The sequence below is a fragment of the Eptatretus burgeri genome, chromosome 7 (genome assembly GCF_056783735.1).
Source record: "Eptatretus burgeri isolate ZD-2024b chromosome 7, Ebu_testis_v1, whole genome shotgun sequence".
Lineage (NCBI taxonomy): Eukaryota > Metazoa > Chordata > Myxini > Myxiniformes > Myxinidae > Eptatretus > Eptatretus burgeri.
This window is the reverse complement of record NC_140967.1, coordinates 73,899,599-73,917,774: the sequence shown is the minus strand read 5'-3', so window position 1 is coordinate 73,917,774 and position 18,176 is coordinate 73,899,599. Positions and strand designations below refer to the sequence as shown.

The 18,176-nt window shown below is 43.5% G+C and overlaps 1 protein-coding gene across 9 annotated transcripts in view; it reads left to right on the top strand.

Moving 5' to 3' along the window:
• Positions 1–18,176, top strand: part of LOC147023545 (uncharacterized) — a 137,537-nt gene that overhangs the window by 51,542 nt on the left and 67,819 nt on the right. For 6 of the 9 annotated variants that reach the window (XR_015060271.1, XR_015060270.1, XM_085889042.1 and 3 more), the window contains exon 1: positions 4,888–4,912. The exons of the other annotated variants lie outside the window; for them this stretch is intronic. Coding sequence is in view for 4 of the 6 variants with exons in the window: in XM_085889042.1 (XP_085745168.1) it covers positions 4,890–4,912 (23 nt within the window). In the remaining 2 variants the exon portion in view is untranslated. Of the gene's footprint in view, positions 1–4,887; positions 4,913–18,176 lie in introns of those variants that run through there. 9 annotated transcript variants of the gene reach the window in all.

Here is an 18,176-nt window from a genome sequence, read left to right as displayed (position 1 = left end):
CTCTTATACATGAAGGAAACACGATTTGGCATCATGCCACGTCATGTGAGCTTCTTTTGTCTGCTCACAACGTGTGTGATACTTGATTTTTTGTTCATTATTCAATTATTGAATAAGTGGCTCAATTTGTTCCTGAGGTATGTATATATATATATATATCCCTCATGCAATAAAGTGCAAAATATTGTAGCATACCTGTCTGGTAAAATTAATGAGTGCTTGAAGCATCAAGTTGTATCATACTTCATAAACATTTTCGACACATTATGTTTGCAGATAACGGAATTTTTGCCCCTCCCTTCCCATCCCTCTCTCTCTCTCCATGTGTTCCCTACACACATTCCTTCCTCCCCCTTTCCTCACTCCTATCTTCTCACAAACTGTGGCTCTTTTTCCTGCCTGCTTCTCAACTCACATACCTTCTCTTTTCTCAAAATTCATTTTCTCAAACCTTCATATGAAACACTAGCAAAAGTACCTGTCCCCAGTGATAGGAAAACTTTAACTTAATCAATCAATTTGAACTATTTAATGGATTTTCAAAAGGTTAATTGTGTTGCACTCTTGGTTTCATGCAGAGCCACAGCTCTGAGCTACTTTCCTGCCGACCACGAAATGGTGCAACGTAGGGCGTCGGACATTGGATTTATCTAAAAAGATGGCAAAATATCCTGGTTGCAAAATCAAATTTGGCATCAACATTGTTCATGTCTGTTCTCATGTTATTTCAAAAATGAATGTTGAGCTTTTCAAGTGCAGCACGGGAAGCATCCACCATTAACTGGAGACAGACAAACGCACGGACACACACCATGGCTCAATAGATAACTTCCCTTCCAAGGAACTTCAACACAGAAAGAGACCATTCAGCCCATCAAACCTGTGCACTGGTTGCCAACCTCTGACAGTTTTTTTCGATGCAGAATCAAGGCACATGGAAGAGCTAGAACACTGGCTCAGGATGCAACAGAACAAAATGAACAGCAAAGTGAGAGGGTTGGTGGGCGTCATGTCTGGTTTGATTAGATCTGTGACTTGCCACAGGTACCATATAAACCTGTACTAACCTGTTCCATGGTCGGGTTGTCAGTGACTAAACTGAGTCCCCCACCAAGTTTGTTGGTGAAGAGGGTGTATGATATGGACACCCAGCAGGATGAAGAATAAAACCTGTCAAAGTGTGGAGGAGCTCGTTGTGAGCCAATGGCTATCCATATCTCGTGCCAAACTGTGTCTGCAGATGTCCTCCTGCAGTTGGGACACTTTTTATTCGGAGGTTGGTGGTAGGATTTGCATTCTGGCCACCGTAAAACTCTTCATTCCACAAAACATTCCAAAAGCAGAAAAATAATCTGAAAACCCACTCCATGGGAGTACCTCCTGTGCAGCCGTACTTCGCATAACAGCTCACCGGATGAGGGGATTGGGGCAAAGCCTTCGGGACCCACAATCTTTGATGATAGGATGGAAACCAAGGGGTAACCTTCCCGGGTCAGATTACGGTAGCGTGTGTCATGGTGGTGCTGAGGTGTCGTCCACCAGATAGTGGTCTCCTTGGGTTAACCTGAGGTGGTCCCTTTGTGTTGGTGCCTGGAATGTCCTATTGCTAAGAGAGGATGATCACCTGTCTCTGTTATCATCTGAGCTCAAGCGTTTGGACATTGATATTGCAGCACCCTCTGCGGTTCGGAGACTGGATTGCGGCGAGATCATGGCAGGTGGTTACACCTACGATTGGTCTGGTGGCTCTGATGGTTACTATGCCCAAGGAGTTGCTGTAGCTGTGTCCATTAAGCTGACTCCAATGATAATTGAGGTAACACCAGTCAACAAGCCTATTCCGAGATGAAGGATTTGTCACTCCTTTGGTGTCATTCCCCTGGTCTCTGTGAATGCTTCAATTGAGGCGAGTGATCTCACCGTGAAGGATGCATTCTATGTCACACTCGAGTCTGTGGTTGATCAGTACCCTAGGTGAGATTCTCTTCTCGTCTTAGGGCATTTCAATGCATTGAGTGGAACTGATAGGGATGGGTATGAGACATGTGTTGGTCTCCAATGGGTCTGGAACTGTGAACCTCAATAGCACAAAATTTTTGACTTTGCAATAAGTCATGGACTTATTGTGGCTGGTTCATGGTTTCAGCGCCCACAGGCTCATCGCTGGACTTGTTATTCCAATGATGGCGGTGTGACAGATATGGACCACATGCTCGTTGATGGTCACTGGAGGATGATCCAGAAATGCAGGGTCTCCCGGAGTGCTCAGTTCCTCAATGCTGACCACAGGCTTGTTGTAGCAACTCTGAAGTTGCAGTTTAAATCCAGGAGAATGGTACCATCCAGCCTAGGCTGGATGTTAGCAAGCTCAAGGATAAGAGGGTAGCTGAGGAGTTTGGGAACAGACTGAGTGGAGATTTGGGGGTCTGGGTGCTTGGAGGATCCTGAAGAGTTGTGGAGTTCCATCAAGACCACCATCATTGATGTTGCCGGTGGATCTCTTGGGACTCACCATCGGGCGAAGAAGAATTTTGTCTCTCAAGGTACACTGGATACCATTGACCAGAGTCGCTGGGCCCAACTGAAGGGCAGAGCTGAGCTGTTCAGGGAGCTGAGGTGTAAAACTGCACGTGCGCTAAGGGTGGACAAGGAGGCTTATGTGTGAGGAATTTCTGAGGGGGATCACCGGTGGCATCACCGGTGGTAAAGTGATTCTTGTCCTGCTTACAGGGGAATTCGCGCATTGCAATCCTCCAAGACCGTCCCTCAGTGTACTGCAGTTATAGTAGAGGGTGGTGGGCTCTTGACAGAGGAGTCTAAAGTGAAGGCCCACTGGGCCGGTTACTTTGAACGGCTGTACCAGGCTGATCCACCATCTGTCGAGTTGGATGTCAGGGGTGTTACAATCCCTATTGCTGACCCTCCAATTAACTGTGGTCCACCTTTGTTTATGGAAACACAGGCTGTGGTGATCCAGTTGAAATGGGGTGAAGCTTCTAGGATCTGTGGCATCCATGCTGAACTTCTCAAGGCTGGTGGAAATGCTGTACTCATGTCATTGCATGCAGTACTGTGCTCTGGCTGGAACACAGGATTCATCCCAACTGATTGGAAGAGGGGCCTTGTTGTCCCTCTCTGGAAAGGGAAGGGTGATTGCCAAGACTGCAACAACTACCGAGGTGTGACGCTGCTCTCAGTGTCGGGCAAGGTCTTTGTTTAGATTATTCTTGATCAGGTTCACCACCATCTGCTTGAATACCGGCATCAAGAGCAGTCAGGCTTTACACCAAAGAGGTCAATGATTCACCATATCCTTGCTCTTTGGGTCCTCGCTGAATGCAGGCGAGCATTTTGGCAGGGGCTGCTTGCAGCCTATGTTGATCTCTGTAAAGCATTTGATTCAGTGAATCTGGATGCCCTCTGGAGGATTCTTGGTCTTCGTGGGGTGCCAGCAAAACTGGTCAATCTGATGTCTGAACTGTACTCTGGTACTGAGAGTGTTGTGAGATGTTGTGATACCATCTCTGACTTATTTCCAGTTGTTATTGGAGTTTGTTAGTGGTATGTACTGGCCCCCAAACCTTTCAGTACTTGTATAGACTGGATTCTGGGGAGGATGACAGAGAGATCAAGCTGCGGTGCATCGTTTGGGAATGTCAAGATCTCTGACCTTGATTTCGCAGATGATGCAGTCATCTTTGCGGAGACTCCAGATATTCTTTTGGGGGCCCTTGAGGTGCTGAATGAGGAGTCAGAGCTGCTGGGATTTTGGGTTTCTTGGGTCAAAACTAAGATCCAGGCTTTCAATGACATCGTGGATGCTGCTATCCTGTCTGTCGCTGTTTGTGGCTAGGACGTTGAGGTCACAGAGATTCACTTACCTTGGCAGTGATATTCACGTTTCTGCTGGCTGTGAGCCAGAGGTCAACAGGCGTCTGGGTCGGGCCTTGGGAGTCATGGATTCACTGGATCATGGGGTGTGGCTCTGCTGGTATCTGTGCGGGAGGATGAAAGTCTAAATCTTCAGGTCCTTGGTGCTTCCAGTCTTGCTCTTTGGATATGAGACTTGGACTCTGACCAGGGATCTGAGATGGAGACTTAATTCCTTTGGTACCAGGTCTCTTCAGAGAATCCTTAGCTATCGCTGGTCAGACTTTCTGCCCAACGAGCGCTTGCTGAGAGAGACTCAAATGATATTTGTTACCTGCATGGTGTGTGAGCATCAGCTGCGGCTGTCCGGACATGTGGCTCGTTTTCCTGACGCTGATATTGCTCACCAGATTCTCTCAGTGAGGGAGCCTCGTGAGTTGAGGAGGCCAATGGGCCAACCACCTGCCTTGTGGTTACAGCAGCTTGATCAGAATCTCAAGGGGATGGAGATGGCCTGATGGAGGCCCCTTGAGTACTGGCAGAAAGTGGGTGCAGTGACGTACTGATCCGGCGCATGCTCCCACACCTGACCTGACCTGACCTGGTGGGGGGAGACTCAGCAGAGTTCATAGACAAATATAGGGAGAATTGGATAAATAATGGGTGTGGGGAGTAATGGGGGACAGAATGGATACAGAAGGAAATTTCTACCCTTGCCCCCAACTCTCTCTCTCTCTCTCTCTCTTCTTCTTCTTCTTCTTCTTCTTCTTCTTCCTCTTCTTATTCCTCTTCCTCTTCTTTCTCTCTCCTTCTTTCTCTCTCTCCTTCTTCTTCCTCTCTCTCTCCTTCTTCTTCCTCTCTCTCTCTCTCTCTCTCTCTCCTCTCTCCTCTCTCCTCTCTCCTCTCTCCTCTCTCCTCTCTCCTCTCTCCTCTCTCCTCTCTCCTCTCTCCTCTCTCCTCTCTCCTCTCTCCTCTCTCTCTCACCCCCTGCTGGCTGATGTTACGTTGTGTGTACTGTCATGGCCGCTCCTTGCTTCGTGTCGTGAGTACCCCTCCTCTGTTGTGCTGTTTGGTGTTTTCACTTTCCCCATTTTTCGCTTCCCATGTGTTCGTTTTTTACTTGTGGACTTTTCCCGTGTTTTTTTTTTCCTTCCTGTGTGGAGAAGATAGAGATAGAGATAGAGCCAGCCGACGGTCTCGTGTCGAGAAAATCGTAGGCCTAAGGCCTGTCATGGCCGCCGGGAGAGGTTTTTCTCGTTCACTGTGACCGTGTTATTTGTTAATTCTCACCTTTAATCGTTGATTTTTTGGTGTTTGTGAAAACGCCTTATTTTCTCTCGATAAAGTTCACTAACTTGTTTTCTTGAGTTAGAATGGCGGGTGAACGTTTCCGTGTCGAGATGTTCGAGTCACTAACTCGGAAACACGATGTGTTTTACATCCCTCCCAGTGAGGTGTAACTTAACGATGTGCTTTCCGCCATCGGTAACATCGTTGGTTTACATAATATTCGTGCTGCTTCTCGCATGAATAAGAAGTTTGTGGTGTTTGTATCGGAGGAACACATGATCGCCACGGTGGTTGAGCATGGCCTGTTCATCGAACCGAACACTTACCTCTCTGTGTTCGCTTTACAGGCCCCAACAGTTAAAGTTAATATTAATAATATTCCACCATTTATAAGGAACCAGGACTTGTGTAACCAGTTAAACAAGTTCGGTAAGGTTGTGTCGAGGATCTCAATGGTGCCGATGCGTCATGTTAGTGATAAATTTAACCACGACATGTCCTTTAAAAGAGTGGTTTATATGATACTACCTGAACATGGAAAAACACTGAATGTTGTACTCGGTGTAAAAATCGACGGGTTTGAATATAAAATGTTTGTCTCCTCAGAGGTTATGACGTGTTTTGGGTGTGGAGCTCACGGGCATGTAAAGAGTTTGTCCCAACGCGGTTACACCGCAAGAACGTGAATGTGCGTGAGGAACCACAAACTAATGGGGAGAAGGTGAATCGGGAGCCTAGCCCCGCCCCCCCCCCCCAACCGGCTGAGGTGTACGACGAATTGGACTCGTCCATCCCTACCGGCGTTGGAGAGAGGGTGTGTAATCGTGACGTAATTAATCCACCCCCACCGAACGAGGAAGTGAAAGTGGTTGCATCCTCTCCTTTACCATCCACTGTACAGGACAGTGTGGACGATATGGAGGTATCTGTTACGGATACCAGGAAAAAAGGCCAAAAACGGTCAAATGTTGATGCCTTTGATGCTAAGGAGCAGAATAAGGTCCAGATCGTGTCAGGCTCGGTGGATCTCCAAGGGACGTCTGACATCGGAAACCCCTTGGTGGTACCGGAGTCGTGTGCGGATGTGGAGACTTCGCTTGTTCCACTGGCCGACTCCGAGTGGGACACAGAGAACGGTGAGGTATCTCAGGATGTTTTAAGTGTTTGTCCTGTTAACCAAACTTGTTCAGACGAGTTAACAGCAATGTCTGACAGTGATGGAGAAATAGATAAAGGGGAAAATCCCTGTGAGTTAAATGTCAACCCCTCCCTCACAGATGATGATTTAAGGGTTGTGGAGGGGAAGGACATGGACAAGGCAAATTCGGAGGGGTCCGTAAACAGAGCAGAACTTTCTGTTGAGCCAAAAGTAAGTGTTCCACAAGTTATAGGAGAGGCCATAGATGAAGCACTTGATTCAGATGAAACCTCTTCGACCCCACATTTTAGTGCTTTAAGCTCTCAAGAGGATGAAGGGGGAAACGACACAACCTCAGTGTCTCAAGAAAATGTGATTAATTTCCTGGATGATACATTCAGGAAAAGATACGTAAAAATCAAAGATTACTTCCCGAATTTACACGATTTCATTAAAACTGCAAGGAGTATGGTTCGTGAACCTTATTGGGTTAACATATCAGAGTCTCAATTCCAAAGGTTAAGGAAATGTGTTACTCGGGCTGGTAAAGTACTTCAAGAATAACTAACAGAATGGAGATAAAAGTAGCATCCCTGAACATCAATGGGGGCCGCAGTTGTGTGCGTCGCCTCCAGGTATTTCAGCTCTTCCAAAATGAAAAAAAATTATGTGCTAATGCTACAGGAGACGCATGCAAATCAGTCTTCTGAGGATGAGTGGTGTAAAATCTTTAAAGGTTGTCTTTTTTTTTCTCGAGTGCGCTTGTTGAGGCCAAGGCTGGTGTGGCAATAGTGTTGCATCCTCGACTCCGACCTTCGGAGATAACTTGTAAGGAAATTTGCAAAGGTTACTTACTGTCTGTGCAATTTGTCAGTAGTAACCTAAAGATTTGCATGACAAATGTTGACTGTCCTAGTGCTAATTCTGAAAGAGGTGCCTTTCTGTAGAAGTTGGCAGTTTGTAAGCACTATTGACTTAACCATGTTGTGTCTGGGGGGGTGACTACAACTGCACCCTCAACCCACAACTTGATCGGAACACTTGTCAGTCTCATCCACCCAGTGCAAGGCCTTTGGCACAGCTCGTCAAAAAGTTTAAACTGGTGGATGTGTAGCGGGTACAAAACCGTAATATCCGTCAGTATACATGGGTTTGTGCATCAAGAAATGTTTTGACGATGGCTCGCCCAGACAGATTTTATGTTGATCATGAAATGGTAAACATTGTTAAGAACTCTTATATAAGGCCGTCTGGTTTTCCCGATCATCACATGATTGTTATGGTGTGTGGCTTTCCTCATCATGTCTGTGGAAGTGCGTATTGGACTTTTAATTTGAAACGTTTACAAAGTGCACATTTTATAGAAGCTTTTAAAATGGCATGGGAAAAATGTGAGTCATAAAAGGGTTCATATTTGAACTTAAGACAATGGTGGGACTGCACAAAGTCCCAAATCAAATGTTTTTGCCAACAATACTGCTCTTACAGCGCATACAACGCTTTTGGTGTGATATCTGCTTAAAAAAAAACGATATACTTATCTGTGAGCAGAAAGCTGGATTGTCTCGCGTGAATGTCCAGCAGTTGTCAGAGAAAAGGACCCTTCTGGCTGAAATGGTGAAAGAGCGGGCGGCCGGTGCATTCGTCCGACTGCGGAACGAAAAAATCCAACTTGACACACCAAACAAAGGGTTCTTCAATTTGGAAAAAATGGTCAAGACCTCTCAACAAATCCATGCTTTGTGCTCTTCTGGTGGTGATTTGTTGACCTCCCAGAGTGATATCAAGCATGAACTACAAGACTATTTTTCTAAACTCTTTGCAATAGGAGTTGTGAATGAGGAGAACAGGAATGCAATGCTTGAACAGCTCCCTTCTCTGTGTGAAGACCAACAGCAATTGCTTGAGCCTGACATTTCTCTTGGAGAACTTACTGCTGCGCTCAAGGACAGCAAGGATGGGAAAGCCCCTGGACTAGACGGCCTTCCGGCTGAATTTTATAAGGCTTTTTGGGACATTCTAGGCCCTACTCTTCTTGAGGTCTTTCAGGAGAGTGTTGAACATGGTGTATTGCCATTGAGCTGCTGGAGGGCAGTTTTGTGTTTTTCCGAAGAAAGGAAATCTACATGTGACCGCAAATTGGCGGCCTGTGTCACTCCTCAACACGGACTATAAAATATTGTCAAAAGCACTTGCAACCCGTCTAAAAGGAAGTCATCTCTTTCTTGATTGGCACTGATCAATCATACTGTGTTCCAGAACGTTCCATAAACGATAATATTTTTTTGGTGAGAGACTTGATCAGTCATGGTCGAACTACATCTCCTGGTTTTGGTTTATTACTTTTAGATCAAGAAAAAGCTTTTGACAGTGTTAACCATTCTTTTTTGTTTGATGTATTCAGGAGAACAGGGTTTGGGGAAAAAATTATTGCTTATGTTAAGTTATTGTACAAAAATGCATCTTGCCTGCTGAAGGTTAATAATAGTCTCTGTTACCCTTTCCCCTTTCAGCGAGGCATCCGTCAGGGCTGTGCGCTATCAGGCATGCTCTACAATCGATTCGTTGAACCTTTATTATTTTTACTTCGGAGCTCAGTGTTAAGAGTCTCTCTTTCACAAAACTCCAAAGTCGTTGTTTCAGCTTATGCTGATGATATTTGTGTTGCTATTGCAAATCAAAAAGATGTTTCTGAGGTCTCTCGTTGCCTTACCCAGTTGGAGCTTGCTTCTACTGCAAGGGTAAATTGGAAAAAAGTGTAGCTTTTTGGGTGGGCCCCAGATCGCCTTCATCGTCCCTGCCTGTTTTACCAGGAGGAATACAGTGGAGTCGTGAGGGGTTTAAATATTTAGGCTTATTTCTAGGAATTGAAGCGTATGAACAAAAAAAATTGGGAGAACTTCCTGGAAAAGATTAAATTGGAACTGGCAAGGTGGAGAAGATTGTACCAACTTCTCTCGCTTAAGACACGGGTGTCAATCATAAACAACCTGGTGGTTCCATTTATTTGGCATAGAGTTATCCCACTTGAACCTCCGAGATACTTGGTCACAGGCATTCAGAGGGTTCTGACTGATTGATTTTTTTTCTGGGGTGGCCACCATTGGCTGGGCCCAGACGTGGTCTGCAGACCCCGAAATGCGGGTGGTCAAAATCTGATGCATATCCCAAGTCGGATAATGGCATTCCGGATTTCCATGATTAAGCACTTACTATGCAGTGAGTGTGTTCCTTGTCGACCTCTCACAAACGCCTGTTTGCAGAAAGTGGAAGGTCTGAAATATGACCGTGAACTTTTCCTCATCGACCTGCAACACGTTGACATGTCTCTGCTCCCCAGTTTTCATCAGAGCCTTTTGAATGCTTAGCAAGTCCTCAGAGTGCAACGTTTAGAGGTATCATACGATGCCCAAAAGTTTGTACATGAGCCATTAGTTCAGAATCCTTTATTCTCTCGAACTTAAACCTCCAGGTCGTTTATGCATTGTTTCACCAGTGTTGGAATAAACAGAGTGCGAGACCTGTAAACTCACTTTCATTAAAAACTGGTGTTCATTCTGCTCGTATTGTGGAAAATGTCTTGAAAGCAGTAATTCAAACCTTTCATGGACTAAACATCAGGTGGACTGGGGTGGATGAAGTGGTAGACTCAAGTCTCTATTTCCCTGAACTTCAAATTGCCTCAAAAAAACAAGAGGGTGTGTTCTCCTCAAACTTAGAGGAAATTGGTGTGTTTCACGTCATGGGGAAAATGGCTATCTGCAACATATGTCTGGAAGCATGTATACCTGGTTTTACAAAACTTGAAAAATCGGTGGAATGAGACCTTACCTGCTGGAGCTTTTTTAACTCCAGTGTGGAACAAAATGTATAGTTCTCCAACTCTTGGGCGAACTGGAGACCTGAATTGGAGACGAGCACATCAAGCCCTGGTCACACAGACATCACTCCATAAGTTTAATTCGTCTTTTTTTAATTTCTTGTCCTTTTTGTGATTTGATTGAAAACGTTGCCCACGTTTTTATTGAATGTAAGAGATTGGTACCCCTCTATCTCTTCCTTCAACAGCTTTTCTATAAATTTAATTTTGTTTTTTCCTTTCCAGTCTTTATTTATGGAATCGGGGGGAATTATAAAAGTAAACTAGAACGGGCACTCAGTAGAGCGCATACCTTCGCCAACGCTACATTTTGTTCCCCACCCCCCCCCCCCCCAGAAACCGTTGATTGTGAGGGTATTTGATCCCATAGCACATCTGCCATCTCATATGTGTTATGATGGCTTAAAAACATTAAATTTCCTGTGTCATATCGTATATCACAAGATTGGGCATTGAATTCACAACATTTTGGCATTGGTTGCATGCAAATTGGATAAAAATCGACTGCACTATGGCAAAATGACGATTTTGACCTTTTCATGACCTTGACCTTGACCTTTGTATTCTTAATTTTGTAATTGGTATTAGAGTGTGGGGAACTGAACAGTCAACATTTTGGTGTTGGTTTCATGCAAATTGGATAAGAATTGACCGTGTTATGACTAAAACCGCACATTTTGCAATGTCGTAACCCCCCCTGAACTTTGACTCCCAACTGCTAATAAGGGTTATTACGTCATTGTGTCATGTCACATATCACAAGATGGGGCATTGAATTCTGAACATTTTGGCATTAGTTGAATGCAAATTGGATACAAATTGACCGCGCTATGGTAAAAAGACGATTTTGACCTTTTCATGACCTTGACCTTTGACCCGATCGCTCCCAAAATCTAATCAAATGGTCCTCGGATAATAACCAATCATCCCACCAAATTTGCTGCGATTCAGTTCAATACTTTTGGAGTTATGCGAATAACAAACAAACACACATATTCACAAATAAATAAAGACACAGCAATCAAAACATAACCTTTGCAACAAAGTTTGCGAAAGTAACCAGTCCTCTCGTTTTTGTCTTTTCTGTTGGGCATTGCTAAACTGGCAATTTATAAAAGCAGGAAAGCAAAATTGAAGGGGAAAAATGCAAATGTGCTTTTGTGCTTTAAAGGTATGGTTTCGGCACGAGTAAAATTGGAGCAGGCTTATCTTTTGAGCCTGGATATTGTGGGTGATCAGTAGTACACTGATGAGGTTTTGAGTTTCTTTTTGTGATGGAATCTGTTTGTAAAAGTGTAAAGTACTTACACTTACTTTTTGCATATATGTATTATTCTGTGGTGGTTTTGACATGAACGGACACCCTTGTTTGTATTGCTTTTGTTGAATTTATTTTTGCTGTAAAATTATTTGGATTTGTTTTCATGGAGTGTGCTTTTTCTGGTGCGTTTTGATACTTTTATTATAAAAGCATACAAAAGTCTCGATCTCTCTCTCCCATTCCCCTCGATCTCTCTCCCTCTCCTCTCTCTCCCTCTCCTCTCTCTCTCCCCCTGTCTTGATATATCCATGTTCTATCCTTTTCAAATGTTGAGCATTGACCAAGGAAGCAACACGCACCTTATTTAAACTCTTTGATATCACTCATTACTTGTCCAAGGTTTGAAATACCAACCTCCTCGACTCAGAGTGGATGTTCTAATTCTTAACGAATTTCACCATCAAATCGACCAGTCATTTAATTTGTTAATTTTGGACTTCATTGAAGTTTATTATTCAACGTTATTTTTAGTTCGCAGTGCTAAATGGAGATTTTCTTTAATTAAATGATTGCTTGCACTACAACCGTTGTTCAAAGACTTTCACGATAGGCTACTGTAATTTTCAATGCCAGCATGGTTTATTCAGCTTTGTGATAATCCTCATACTCTATCACAGAGCTTCGGTGTTGCTGAAACAGCTTCTTGAGCAAGGGTTACACTAGGTGGATTCGCATTGCCTTCCCAGCAATAGTTCGGGCAGGAATTTGGAATTTGGCCAGAATGCCGGGAATAACTCCTCTACTCTATGCGAAGTACACTGTGAGGATCTTTAACATCCACCAACTAATGTCAATAAACTTGACACCCAATTTAATGTCAGGCCGAGGGATAGCACACACATTGATTAATCATCCTGTCTGTGAAACAATGGGATGACAGTTTATAGCTGGGCTGAGATTCAAATCCAGGCTACACAGCTTCGAGGCGAGTGTATGTACCTCGAGGCCATCCTGTCAGCCCAGGTCATATCTTAACACACTATTAAACAAGCCGACTCCTTGTTGTATTTGGGGTCATTCCATGTCAAATCATCAAAGAATCTGCCGTCATCTCTCAGATTTTTGTAAAACTTTGGGAACCAATTGGGACCCATGAAAAACGGCAAGAACTCAAATATTTTTGCTAACAACCTCTTAATTAGTGAGATACAGACTAACGAACTTTGGACTAATTAGCACGACATCGCAAATTCAAATGGCCATATCTCTAAAAGTATAACACCTAGAGAGCTGGTTTTGGTGTAATTTTAAAGGTATTTTCATGCCCTATGAATTTGTCTGGGCAACATTTTCCGACCTCCAACCACAAAAAAGTTATCACAAAATATAAACTTCAATCGTGAATCCCCAAAAAATGTATCCTTCAAATTTCCTCAAATTCATCCCAGAGGTACCTTATGATGTCAAGAAGCTTCCACATAAAATTTGTGATGGGCACTCCAATAGTTTCTGAGATATGAGCAATAATGTACATGTACGTATGGCATATAGGTTCGAAAATCAGCATTTGTAATGTATTATACAATCAATAAGTGAGTTCAAGTACACAGTGTTCACTAACCTGACTTAGGCTTTCAATTTCCTCTTCAATGCATCAACAGCAGCACTTGTTTCTTCCCCTCAGGCCCAGTTGAAAATGAAAGTATATGATACTTCAAAGCAATTGATGGTCGTTCCCTGTGTTCCCTGTCATGGCTAGGTTAGAATGATTGTATAATACATTACAAATGCTGATTTTCGAACCTATATGCCATACGTACATGTACATTATTGCTCATATCTCAGAAACTATTGGAGTGCCCATCACAAAATTTATGTGGAAGCTTCTTGACATCATAAGGTACCTCTGGGATGAATTTGAGGAAATTTGAAGGATACATTTTTTGGGGATTCACGATTGAAGTTTATATTTTGTGATAACTTTTTTGTGGTTGGAGGTAGGAAAATGTTGCCCAGACAAATTCATAGGGCATGAAAATACCTTTAAAATGACACCAAAACCAGCTCTCTAGGTGTTATACTTTTAGAGATATGGCCATTTGAATTCGTGACGTCGTGCTAATTAGTCCAAAGTTCGTTAGTCTGTATCTCACTAATTAAGAGGCTGTTAGCAAAAATATTTGAGTTCTTGCCATTTTTCATGGGTCCCAATTGGTTCCCAAAGTTTTACAAAAATCTGGGAGATGACAGCAGATTCTTTGATGATTTGACATGGAATGGCCCTTTATACGTTTAAAATGTATCTCGTTTGGTATAATGCTCTTGTTCTGGTTGAATGTTGAGATTTGCCTGCACGCAGAGCATTTCAAACGCAGTGCATGAACTGACTGCTGGAAACAGGAGACAAACAAATGCATGGACAGACACCATGGATCACATTATATAATAGATTACGAGCAGTTAACCGAGGAACATCCGAGCAATGTGACTTCAAGTCCTCACCCCCCCCCCACTCCCCCCCACTCCCCCCCCCCCACCAAAATTCTTAACCTCCCCCTCCTAATTCTGTCCCATCTTTGCTCTCCAAATCACAACTCTCTTTCCTCCCAATCATAAAATCTAAAGGGCATTCTTACATGGGTCATTACATATTTAATATCGCGTCACCACAATCACCGTGTTTGAAGTTGTCTAACTTGCAACCTTCTTATCATTACTCATCAAGAAACAGCTATCTCAGTATTCTGGTTTATTTTGTGTGTGCAGCATAATCCCCAGAAAACAACCCTCCTTGCCTTATCACAATGTTAGAGAAGAGGAATTATTACCGGCACTCTGGCTCACTCTTCTTCTTCCTCACTCCCCCCCCCCCCACTCCCATTTCCTTCTGGTCGATGATCGCATCACATTCTCCAGCAACATCAACATTTCATATAACTATAAAGAACACAGCAATGATCAATGAGTAAAACTGTGATTGGGTCCGGAAGAATCGCGCCTGACAAGATACATTCAAAGAAGCTATTGAAATGCATTTTTCCTTTTCAAACATCAATTTTCATCCGATTTTATCCCCGTTTGCCGAAACTGAATCTTAAACCATCTCCACAACTGTGAAAAATGAAATCAGATGTCGAATTGGAGTTAAGACAAAGCCGTGAGGGAGTCTGAGTTGACTTCACATTACAACCCTGATGTTAAAAATTGGCCTTTTTGTCTAAAAATGCCATAGTCATCCGATTTTCTCCCCGTTTGCTGAAATCAAGTCTTAAACCATCTTCACAACTGTGATAAATGAAATCGGATGTCGAATTAGAGTTAAAATAAAGCCGTGGGAGAGGTAGAAAGCGCGAGCCTTACAAAAGAGCGCTATGAAGCTTGAGACCTAAATGGAGCCAATAAAAATGGCAGCAATTTGATTTTGAAGCTCCACCCTGAATGGACAGATAGAAGGACAGACAGACTGGCAGAGAATTATCATATATATATATATATATATATATATATATATATATATATATATGTATATATGTATATATATATATATGTATGTATATATATATATGTATGTATATATATATATATATGTATGTATATATATATATATGTATGTATATATATATATATGTATGTATATATATATATATATGTATATATATATATATATGTATATATATATGTATATATATATATATGTATATATATATGTATATATATATATATGTATATATATATATATATGTATATATATATATATATGTATATATATGTATATATGTGTATATATATATATGTATATATGTATATATATATATATGTATATATGTATATATATATATATATATATGTATATATGTATATATATATATGTATATATATATATGTATATATATATATGTATATATATATATATGTATATATATATATATATATATATATTGTTACGGTTGTAGAAATTCGCATTACACCATAAAGGGTCCTCAGATGAGATATATCGGTAAGTTCATGTGTAGTTAGCCCAAACCCGTTGTATAGAGGGAATATGTGTTATTCATCCAGGCTGCGACGCATTGAGTTAGTCATTTTTCTTTCTCTATTGTTATTTTGGACCATTAAGCCACCAACAACTCAAACACCACCACCCTTGCCTCTTTACCTCCACAACTCCATCCCGCAAACATCGCTTCACCGCCATTCCCAAACGATGCCCACCAACCACCAAACCACCACAGCAAACCCCCCACCACCTTCGCCTATCTCCTTCTACAACCATCGTCCACACCATCAGTCAACACCAAACGTCGTGCTGTCCAGGGCCCGTTCGGTAATTGATGCCGAACGCTTCGAGTCACGGGTACGAACGCGTTCCTTTCAGGGAGAAATTCGGATCAGGAAGGCTTCACGCCCCCTTTTTCTCCGTCCAATGGGCGAGTGTCGGGTCATATGGCCCCGCCTCCAAGCGCGATGGATGTGAATTCCTCTCAGGCAGGAATTCGGATCAAAAGAGGCTCACACCCCTTTTTGCCACGCCAATGGCTGAACAGAGGGTGGTGTGGCCCCGCCTCCAATCGTGTTTTGATCCTGAAATCTGCATACAGGCTCCTCCTCCGGTCTATAAAGACGCGAGCACAAGGCGACTCGCGCGGCTGGTCGAGTGAAGATGGGAGTTCGGGTCCAGTGAAGACGGGAGTTCGGGTCGAGTGAAGACGGGAGTTCGGGTCGAGTGAAGACGGGAGTTCGGGTCCAGTGAAGACGGGTGTTCGGGTCGAGTGAAGATGGGAGTTCAGGTCGAGTGAAGACGGGCGGCTGGTCGAGTGAAGATGGAGGTCATCATCGAGGTTGTCGTGTGGGGGTCGCTCGTCTCGTCGCGGGATTCGAGCCAGCCAGCCATTCCCCTCGCTCGACCCTGAGCATCGACAATTCTCCTCTCCCCCATCCACGCTGAGATAGTGCCGGTGGCCCCGTTCCTTCCCCACCCTAACCGTGGTGCTGACAAAACCGTGATTGCGCTTAGCACGCCGGAGAGGGCTCGCCGACCACGCCAGGGGCACGGAGTCGGGGCGCAGCTACGTGGACATTGCGGCTTGCCCGACATCGCATCACGAGGATGCGGGTAAGACCTTCTCGGTCTCGTGGACCTGGCCGCTCCTCCAGGGTCCACGTACATTTGGTCCATGGACCTGTCTGCCTCCTTGCCTGTGAGGGTGGCTTTCGTTTCCTTTGCTTTTTGAATGAATGATGTGGTGCCGTCCGACAAGTATAATTGTTTAAGTGTTGTAAATAATTATAGTCGGTAGTAGTGCTTTTGCTTTCGTTGCATTTTGTCTTGACTGTTATATGTGCATTACTGTCTGACTGTGAATACGTGCTTGTCTGTGTGTGTGTGTGTAATAAAGTGCTTGCTTGTTGAACTGTTTCCCGTTTCGTTGCGTCTTTTTCCCTTGTTGAAAGTTCCATCTTGCATCACGTAAGGGATTGATAGTGGGTTGAAACACCCGATAAGTAATCTGAACCGTCGAGGTCGACGATAACTCCGCTCGGTTATCCCTGCAGCACGGAACGAGCCGCTTAAGCGGTTCATGTCCGAAGTCGACCTGCGGTGAGGTACGATCGCCCGGTCGACCACTTGTGCAGGTACTTAGGTAGGTGGAATTTGGCGAGCAACACTATCCTGCGCGGGTGGCCAATTGGCGCGATCGTGGTGAGGTTAAACCCCCACCCGTGACTGGCTCCTGGCGGTAGTTCCCGGCGGGTCACGACTGAATTGCACGTCGGTGGGCGACGCGGTCGCGATTCGAGTTACGTGGCCGATCGCATGCCGGCAGGCGCGAATTCGCAACAATATATATTTGATATGATATGATATATCATGAAACGCACCGTTTAAAATGTCTAGTCCCTGTGTGACTTATCCACAAAATTAAGTATCAAATTCATCAGTTCGCCATTTTCTCAGAACATGCCACCATCCCTGGTGCTCACCGGTGAGTGTATGCACACAGTTTAAACTGAAAATCGACCGGCCAAGTGTGAATGCACATACTAACACACAGACACAGGACCAGCGTTATGTTATTAAAATATGTAAATGCACCTTGTGTCCTAAAATCTTCATTTTAATCTGTCCTACGTTGATAAAAATTCCTTCTTATATTTACAGTCCTTCTCCAGCCTTTTCTCTATCATTGTGATAAGGCAAGAACATGATGGGACATTGAATGACTACAGCCATCTTGGGGAATTTTTAGTTCTTTGTGTTTTTTCTGCCACGGTTGTTTCTTCTGTTCTTTGATTTAAAGTTAACATTCTAATGCTGCATGTTGGTACATTTTGATGCATACATGGCTTCCAGAAGAGAAGAGCACAGCAACCAATACAGATTTATTACACTAATCACGGAGTACGGTCGTACTCCATATAGAGGGATGATATGAGAAAAAACGATGGCCACCCATTCAAGTTTGTACACAATGATACACTCATAAAGTACTATGGAGTGAAGTCATAAGCATTTAGAAGCCACATCTTTTATTCTCAAGCGTTTTCTGAACTATGAAGACCTAAAAAGACAGAATACATCACTAAAGTACCACAACGAGAGATCGCTAAATCGCCAATTTGTACTTCTTCTTCTGCTCCTTCCCCTAATAAAACAATGTAAAACTGTAGCCCGACCTTCCTCAATAACTACTGAAGCCATGATGGTGATTTCAACATGAGGAAGTTACTTTGTCTCT